Source organism: Puma concolor, chromosome E1, assembly GCF_028749965.1.
Source record: "Puma concolor isolate L17-30 chromosome E1, mPumCon1.1.hap2, whole genome shotgun sequence".
Classification (NCBI taxonomy): Eukaryota; Metazoa; Chordata; class Mammalia; order Carnivora; family Felidae; genus Puma; species Puma concolor.
The window spans coordinates 49,755,813-49,765,539 of NC_141680.1; the positions used below are offsets into that span (position 1 = coordinate 49,755,813).

General features: G+C 46.6%; 1 protein-coding gene across 15 annotated transcripts in view; it reads right to left on the reverse strand.

Moving 5' to 3' along the window:
* BPTF (bromodomain PHD finger transcription factor) overlaps positions 1–6,906 on the reverse strand; it is a 149,804-nt gene extending 142,898 nt beyond the window's left edge. For 8 of the 15 annotated variants that reach the window (XM_086687774.1, XM_086687772.1, XM_086687775.1 and 5 more), the window contains exon 1: positions 6,075–6,905. In XM_086687774.1, coding sequence (XP_086543900.1) covers positions 6,075–6,711 — 637 coding nt within the window. In that variant the 5' untranslated portion in view covers positions 6,712–6,905. Of the gene's footprint in view, positions 1–6,074 lie in introns of all 15 variants that reach the window. The other 7 variants (XM_086687773.1, XM_086687767.1, XM_086687771.1 and 4 more) reach the window with 2 other exon arrangements.
* Positions 6,907–9,727: the final 2,821 nt, after the last annotated feature.

Consider the following 9,727-nt stretch of genomic DNA (forward strand, 5'->3'; position numbering starts at 1 on the left):
TCAACTATGAAGTTGAGCCTATGATATAGGCTATAAGCAGGCATTCAAAGAGAAAAAAAGACCAAGGTGAGCAACAGTACTCTGGGAAGACTTCTGGGAGATGCCTCCTGGAAAGCAGGAAGCGGGATTCGGGGTTCAGGCTTGGCTAAGGGGCAAGAAGGGAGGAATCAATTCAATGCAAAGAGGGTATCTGCTAGGATCTGCTCCGGTCTGAGTCCCCCACCACAATCACCACCTTACAGCCCCTGTATACCCCCTCCAGGGATCCGCAGGCACAGGGAGCACACAAGGTACTGAAGACACGAAGAGAGAGTCTACTCGACTAGATCAGAGCTCCTGGCCTCAACAACCCCAGTCCCGCCGTCCATACACGTTTCAGTACATAGCTCCACTTCCAAGCGCACACCGGGAAAGAAGATGAACGCGAACTGTACACAAGACAGCGTACTACTGCGTACTTCAGATGTCCCTGTTCGCCACTCACAGATCAGGCTGCCCAACTTTTTAATAACTCGTTCAGGCCCTCATTTTCTTTCTTTCACTTCTCATGTTTAACCTCTTCAGATACAGATACCTGAAAACAGATCCCACTCATTTCCCTTATAATCCTGAATTCCTATTGCCACTCAAAACACGACTGTTCCTCCAGAAGCCTATGTGACGCATTCCTCTGTCTACACTTCTGATGTTGTCGAGGCCTGGAGAACTCTGAGGCACCTCCTGAAGTGATCTTCCATTCAGTGCTTCCAAACCTCTCCAGATCCCCACTAGCTACCTCACCCTCCAATCCATCCTACAGAACAGAAGCCATGCTAAACTTGCTAACATCCTACTAAAATCATACTCCACTTGTTTCCAGATCTTCTGATCAATCACCAATACCCGCAAATGAAACAGAATTGAAACAGATGGGGTAGGGGGCAGCTTCAGAAACTACCTCCTCCAGTAATACTCTCAATTTGGGGGGAATGAGCTGGCTGCAATGGTGACTTAACAAGAGTCTCCATGATTTGATTTGGTTTTGTTTCATTCTCCTGCGTGCTGCTGATGGGAATACAGCACATCCCCCGGGTGTTCCAGGAATGAAAAATGACAGAGGATCACTGATCCAGCCTGATATTTACCCTACAGATGAGAGTCAGAAAGTACAAACACTATAGCCTGGTTCTCTAGATACTGCCCAACGACAGACCTTTACGGTTTTTTTTTTAATTTTCTCTTAATGCATATTTATTTTGAGAGAGCAAGAGCAGGGGAGGAGCGGGTGGGGGGGGAGGGAGGGAGAAAGAGAGAAAAAGAGAGAGAGAGAGAGAGAGAGAGAGAGAGAGAGAGAGAATCCCAAGCAAGCTTTGAGCTGTTAGCACAGAGCCCGACGTGGGTCTCAAACCCACAAAGTGTGAGATCATGACCTGAGCTGAAATCAAGAGCCAGATACTTAACCAACTGAGCCATGCAGGCACTCCTACAGTTTCTTATTTACATGCTCATGCTCTTGCTAAACCAGGTTACTTAAGACTGCCCACACTTTAAAATCAGTGCCTAGTTGGCTCGGTCTGTGGAGCATGTGACTCTTGATCTCAGGGTTGTGGGTTCAAGCCCCACGATGGGTGTAGAGGTTACTTAAAAAGAAAATCTTTAAAAAAAAAAAAAAAAAATCAGTGCCTTAGTTCATGTTCCTCCCTCCCTTGGTCTATCCATCATCACCTTGCACATGCCCATCCAGAAAGCATATACCCACACCAACTCCCCCAAAGAGGGTATGATCTCATCCTCCTCTAAATCTCTACTGCATTTTGTAGTTGACTTGTAGCAATCAGGAATTACACAAACACTGAAAAGATACTTGGTTGACACTGGTTGGAATAAATAATGCCAAACCAGTAACAAATTCTGCTTCAGATAAATCTACAGTTCTTTCATGGCATAGAGGCCACTGTTCTCTGTCATAATCCTTAGAGAATATAAATCACCTACTCTCCCAGGGTACCACCGGGTCTTTGGCTTTCTGAAGTCATCAGAGGTTCCAAATTTCATAATTCCAACTAAGTATAATACCTCAGAAGTCCCACACAGGTTACATGAAAAAAAAAATTCAGTTTCAAGTATGATTTAATTTTTTTAATTTAGCAAATGCTTGATTTTAAGGTGCTGCCAGAATTCCACCAAATGCCTATTAAAACACATTTTTGGGGCGCCTGGATGGCTCAGTCGATTAAGTGTCTGACTTCAGCTCCAGTCATGATTTCATGGTTCATGAGTTCCAGCCCCGCATCCGGCTCTCTGCTGTCAGCACAGAGCCTGCTTCAGATGCTCTGTCCACCCGCTCCCCTCTCCTGCTCGTGCTTTCTCTCTCTCTCTCAAAAATAAACATTTTTAGTTTTTTTAATTTTTTTTTAACATTTATTTATTTTTGAGAAACAGAGACAGAGCGTGAGCAGGGAAGGAGCAGAGAAAGAGAGGGAGACACAGATCTGAAGCAGGCTCCAGGTTCTGGGCTGTCAGCACAGAGCCCGACGTGGGGCTCGAACTCACAGACCGTGAGATCACAGCCAGAGCAAAAGTCGGACACTTAATTGACTGAGCCACCCAGGCACCCCACTCAAAAATAAACATTTAAAAAAATAATAAAAATAAAAAAATAAAACACATTTTCTATATAGTCTTTCTCAGTGTGTCGACAAAATATATCATAAAACCTACAGGCTAAAATATTCTAAATTAAACAATAAAAATAAATAAAAGACTTTTTAGCCAAATGCCTCTAGCTGAAAAAACTAGATGATTTCAATTTTATATTAACAAACTGTCATCTCTATCATACTGTCATGTGAATACCTTATGTACCCATTTAAAATTTTTCTCCATAAAAGGTAAACATTTAACTCTCCAATGAAAAAAAACTTGTTAATCTATGATTTTAGGGGTACCTAGCTGGCTCAGTTGGTGGAGCATGCCATTCTTGATCTCTACCCATTGGGAATAGAGATTACCAAAAAAAAAAAAAAAAAAAACAACTTAAAAAAAAAAAATCGATGGTGGGGGGCACCTGGGTGGCTCAGTCCGTTGAGCCAGTCTTGATTTTGGCTCAGGTCACGATCTCATGGTTCAGGAGTCTGAGCCCTTTGTGGACCCAAATACAGAGCCTGCTTGGGATGCTCTCGCTCTCGCTCTCTGCCCCTCCCCTGCTCGTATGCGCTCTCTCTCTCAAAATAAATAAACTTTAAAAAAAAAAAAATTTGATGGTTTTAGAAAAGTAAGCTTGTAGTACCAACCAACGTCTTTACATCATGAATAGTCATATTACCTACATAGTAGTCGATAGACGAATAAACTAGTGAATAATTTCTTTTGCTGGGAATTTAACACGTTAGTACTTAAGCCAAAGTTCTAGTCTACAAAAATTAATTAAGTTGTTCTAAATTACCAATAAAGAGTAATCCTTTGACAGTAGCTTTGACAGTACAGGATTCAAAGCCACCAATCCTATGTCTTTATGTGCTCTTGGGGTATCAAGTCCCACAATGCTTTTTTCTTCCCAAGCATACACATATACACATTTACCTGACAGCCTCCTTCCCAGCCTTTATTGTCTGGAAGTACAGACAATAAAACCAATGAAACTCGTGCTCAGCCTCAACAACTCACACTGTCATGCACTGTTACGCATTCCAGTCAAGTGGACATATTCTCAAAGTTTAGAACACAAAATGCATGATCCCTTTTACCCTAATCTTGAGAAATAATGTGCTTTAAAAAGTAAATCATCCAACAAGTTAACACCACATCCAATAGAGAGAGGCAAATGCCTGGCAGGTAATATGAAATAGCCGTACGAAATATGAAATAGTATAAACGAAACACACTAACTCTGCTACTAAAAACACTCGCTGGTCAAACTATCAAAATTTACTTAGACTAATTTTTAGTTTCCCAAATCCCAAATATTTAGGAGCTATGGCACCCATTGCAGAATTATCAAAACTTCCATCTATTACAGCTCTTACCTAACAATCATTTATCTAACCAATCTTTTGATGAGTGGCTGCTATGTGCAAGATACTGTACTAGGAACTGCAAGGGACAGAAGATTAATACAAAAAGATATAATCCTTAACTTCATGTAAACATAGGACAAGAATCCTACCAGGTAGGATACAAATATCATTAATAAAAACAAAATGTCACGGAAGTACACAAATATACAAGTTTGCTTTTTGTTTTTGTTTTTTTTTTTAAAGGAAACCTAAACACAAATTGTAATTTAAGTCGGCATACACACAAGCTCTCAACCCTAAGTACTGCCTGCTGGTCCCTCAAAGAGAGGTCAAAGTTAGCTGAACAACCCTGCCAAAATGCCTCAGCTCTGTCTAGCCCCAAATAACTTGGTCAGATATTGTAATTCAGTCTCTCTGGGTCTTTCAATTCTGGGCAGAAAGAACCACATGCGATTTCGTAAGGTAAAAACTATTACTATAAAAGATACTAACTTGGCGAGAAATGAAAAGTGGCATGCAGTTCCTTCTACGTGCAAGACATAAATACTTGAACTTGATTCATTCCCTTCAATCTCCTCCCAGCCTCCCTTCCTTCTCCCCACCCCCCCAACCGGGCAAAGGCAGGCAACTATTCTGTCAGGCAAAAAAATTACCTTCTGCACTTGCTGTTAAGACAACCCCTAGGAGTCTAGTCTGGCTTAATACACTCCTCCGTAAGTAGTTAAGCATTTATAAAAAAATGGAAATATTTTAACTGAACCTCTTCTGCTACCCTAGTCTCTTTTTAAAACCAGTGACACACCTTAATTACTTTGTTAACATCCTATTTCTTCATAAACTTAACTTTGTAAATGCTCGTAAAACTGGAATCTAATTTAGGTAATCCAGACTAAGGAAAATGTAAAGGAAGAATCTTGTAGATTATTGTTACAAATTACATTTTTTTTCCACAATTTAGTAACCTGCAACTGCGTATTTAATACAAAGCAGCAATTGTGTGTTTGAAATCAAAACAAAACAAATGCATCTCAGCACCAGCCCAGAGAAACTTTCTGTGAGAAAACAGGAGAGAAGTCACCCTGGAGAAATTCATTACACATCCAAGGAAGACTTATCCTTAGAAACAGAATGGGGGAAAAAAAAAAAGTCATTTTGTAATAAATCCCCACGTACTTCTGCTGTGTAACTTAGAAGTTAGTCCAAAAGTTCACCTTCAGCAATTATGTCTGCATGATCAACTATACATCTTCTGCAACAGGTGATCCGAAACTGCATTTCTCAGGCGAAGCAAAGGGATCGAATTAGCTAAGCCGCGTGTTGCTAACGCTTTCCTACTTTTATTTTGGATTTTACCAAAATGACTTGGAATCGAATGTACTGCCAAATTCGTTTTGGTTTCGTCTGGTTTTCTACGTTGCTTTTTTAATCAGCCATTTACTAGCAACTGTTGCACGAGCCCATTAGCACCCGAGAATAAAAACAAACACACAGGGCCAGATAAGGCTCCCCTACTAACCCAACTGATCCATTTCCTTAACACAATTTTAAAACCACACTGCTAGGAGTGTGAAGAGAAGCATGTTTTTGTGTATCTGTGTGCCACAATCTGTCTAAATCCTCAATTCCCTTTTAAGGAACAGATATATAATAAAAATCTAAAAGAAACCACATTAGAAATGCAAAGAGGTTTGCAAAACAAGAGGCTTCTTTCATTCCAAAAACCAAACCAAAACAAGGGGAGAAAAATGAATGTAATGGAAATGTGTGTGCCAAAGTTTCAATCCTGCCCGGTGGAGACACTGCACTGGCACAAATTTTGAAGAGGAAAAAGAGGGGGTTGGGGGGAGAGAAAGAGAGAGCGAGTGTGTGGCCTGCAAACTGCAACAATGCAATCTCCATTTTGAACAATGCGCCTCTTTCCTCTTGTAAATCTAGTTTTTTGCCACTTGATGTGCCGTCGCATTTCCCCGCCGTTTGGGGGGGGAGGTGGGGGTGGGGGGAGACCAGAGAGGGAGTGAGCAAGGGGGGAGGGTAGAGGAGGTGGGGAAGGAGTCTGCAGCAACTGGGCTGGGTGGGTACCTGGAGTGCTGCTATAGGTGCTATGGCTCCTGAAGCTGCTTTCCGTGCAGTAACTGGCGTCGTCGTCGTCGTCTTCCATCTCCTCCGGATAATCGGAATCATCGTCGTCCTCCTCCATCTCATCCTCCTCGTCGTCCTCGGAATCTTGGGTCTCCTCGGCGTCGCCGTCCTCCTCCTCCTCCTCCTCCTCCTCGGAGACCATGTCCTCCTCCTCCTCCTCCTCCTCCTCTTCGCTCTCGTGGTCATCGTACACCACTTTGTTGACGGCCCTCCGGGCCGGGGTGGTCCGGGCCAGGTGGCCGCCGCCGCCCCCGCCCCCCGTCCTGCCGCCCCCGCCTCCTCGCCCCCCCCGGCCCGGGGCGCTGGTGCTGGGGGGGGCCGGCGGCGGCGGCGGCGGCGGCGGCGGCTTCCTCCGGCTACTGCTGCCCCCCCTGGGCGAGCTCAGCCGCGTCTTGGGCGCCACCTCAGCCTGGGCGGCGGCCCACCTGCCCCGGCTGCTGCCGCGGTGCCGCGAGCGGAGCCCCCCGATGGGTCCGGACGTGGGCGGAGGCGGCGGCGGCGGCGGCGGGGCCGGGGTGCAGCGCTCCGCAGCGGGAGCCGCGGGCTGCTTGGGCGGCCTGCCCCGCCGGCCCCTCATGTCGGAGCCGAGGCGGGGGGAGAAGGGAAAGCGGAGGGGGGAGGGGCGGGCGGAGGGGTGGCGGTGGGGGGCGCCGGGGCCGGGTGGGGAGGCCCGCGGGGCCGGGCGGGAGGGGCCCGGCCGGCGGAAGCGGGTGGAGGGAGAAGGCTCAATCCGAATTGCTGGGGCCCCACTCCGGATCGCCTTCAGCCGCCATCTTGTTTCTTCCCTCTCGCTCGGTGACTGGGGGAACCGACAGCGGCCGCAGGCCCGGAGCGCGGTCACGTGAGCTGCGCCGCCGACGAGCCTGGGACGGAGCGAGGCCTCGCGGCGGCCGCTAGGGGGAGCGCGGGAGCGCCGGGTCGGGGGCGGGGAAGCAGGGGCGCCTCCGCGCGGCGCGGCTGGACCGCGGACTCGGGCGGCGCGGCGGAGAGGGGCGCAGTGCTCGCGAAGTGCCCCGGGGCACTGGCCAGGGGAGACCACTGCTTCTGCGGAGTCCCCGCCGGCGCCTGGACTCAGCAGATCCTCCCTCTCACGTCTCCTCTTCCCCGGCTCGGAGAGGAGGGCAGGAGCGGCTCCATACTCGTCCCCCTCCCGCCCCCTTGGGGGAAACTGATGCTGAAAAGAGCCAAAAGGTGTCCGGAGGGGGCCGCCTGCACCAGCGCGAGAGGGAAATTAACCGGGGCCCGGGGAGACGAGCCCCCAGAAATGTGAAACTCCTAAGACCTGGTTCTAGACAATCCTAAAATTGATCCCAATGACAACTACCCAGGGGCTGTGCCAGGAACCACGCCCTGGGCTGCCAGACCCTGAGGGAAAGTCGCTCTGAGATTCAGTGGATAAAATCCCCACCTGAAGAGTCTCAGCCGGAACGCAGCTACATTCCAGTCTCCTTCCACCTTTCCCAGTGTCCCAGCTAGAAACTCGACCACCTCGGCAAGAACTTTCCAATTTCTTATTAGCAGTAGAAAGGATGACTTCCCGCCTAAAACCTAGTTCGAAATGTTGTGTGTTTGTGTTATCTTTTCTGGAAATAATTTTAATTTCTTAAAAGTCACTAGATCTCAGCTTAGCCCAGGGAACGAATCATGATGATGAAGTGTCAGGCACCGCCAGACCAAGTCAGGTGTTCAACTCACAGGAATCAAGGTCAGCTCGGGATTAGAGAAAAGTTTTATACATATATTAATATCTATCAAGGGGCGTATGGGTGGCTCAGTCGGTTAAGGATGGGACTCTTGATCTCAGCTGAGGTCTTGATCTCAGGATCCTGAGTTGAAGCACTAAGTTGGGATCTGTGCTGTTCCTGAAGACTACTTAAAAAAAAAAAAATCGAATATGTGACAACCAAAAAGTGATATATATTTTTAATGTTTTTATTTATTTTGGCGGGAGAGAGAGAGACAGAGCACGAGCTGGGGAGGGGCAGAGAGAGAGAGAGAGAGAGGGAGACACAGAATCTGAAGCAGGTTCCAGGCTCTGAGCTGTCAGCACAGACCCAAGGCAGGGCTGGAACTCAAACACGAACTCATGAACCTCGAGATCATGACCTGAGCCAAAGTCAGGTGGTTAACCGACTGAGCCACACAGGGGCCCCCAAAAAGTGATTTAAAAATAGTTAGGAGGATTCTGTCCACCAAGTGGCTTAGTACAACCTAATTAGAAGAATAGAACACAAGTGAAATGAAAATGAAAATACAAGCATTAATTGCCAAGTAAACTCAGTATAATTCTATTTCATCAAGGGTGGCAAATTTATAGGCCTTCAAGGACCATGTAAGCAAAGAAAACAAAGTGGGCAAAGTGAAGACTGGCAAATGGAAGAGCCTGTGCTTTGTTTACAGAGGGCAGCTATAGAAATATGGGTGTAAGATAGCCAGATCTTCAAATTCTTCAAGAGAAGGTGGAAGTGTGCATTTCATAGGAAATCTCTTGGTTTATATAGGGCAACCAAGTCGATTAAAAAAACAAAAACACGGGGCGCCTGAGTGGCTCAGTTGGTTGAGCATCCGACTTCAGCTCAGGTCATGATCTCATGGTTTGTGAGTTTGAACCCCGCGTCCAGCTCTGTGCTGACAGCTCAGAGCCTGGAGCCTCTTTGGATTCTGCGTCTCCCTCTGTCTCTCTGTCCCTACCCCGTTTGCACTCTGTCTCTCTGTCTTCTCTCTCAAAAATAAACATTTTAAAAAATTAAAAAACAAAAAACAAACCACTTCAGACTGGTCAAAATAAATGCAGTTCAGATATAGCCCAGAGTCTACAAGTTTGCAACCTGTATCCTTCACTATGTAAAGCACAGCATTCTGGGACATCTGGCTGGCTCAGTTGGTAGAGCCAGCGAAGTGCCAAAAGTTGGTAGACTTCTAATTTCGGGGTGTAGGTTTAAGTCCCACATTGGGTGTAGAGATTTCTCAAAAACAGTCTTTAAAAAATAAAATCTTTAAAAAAAGTTTAGGGGGGGCGTGGGTGGCTCAGTTAAGCATCCGACTTTGGCTCAGATCATGATCTCACAGTTCGTGAGTTCGAGCCCTACCTTGGGCTCTCTCCTGTCAGCGATGAGCCCATTTGGCATCCTCTGTCTCCCTCTCTCTTTGCCCCTCCCACCTCCCCCCCCCAAAATGAAATAAACATTTAAAAGAATCTTTTTTTTTTTTTAACGTTTATTTATCTTTGAGACAGAGAGAGACAGAGCATGGACAGGGGAGGGGCAGAGAGAGAGGGAGACACAGAATTGGAAACAGGCTCCAGGCTCTGAGCCGTCAGCCCAGAGCCTGACGCGGGGCTTGAACCCACGGGCTGCGAGATCGTGACCTGAGCTGAAGTCAGACGCTCAACCAACTGAGCCACCCAGGCGCCCCTAAAAAAAATCTTTTTAAGCACAGTGTTTTATACACTATAGGGAATACAAAGATAGTAAAACTACGGACAGCCTTTAGGGTTTGCAAGCTAGTAGTGGAGGAAGACCTTTACAAAAAAAAAAAAAAAATTAGATGCCATAAACCGAGGCTGGTTGGTTGTTTTTACGTAAGCTCTATGC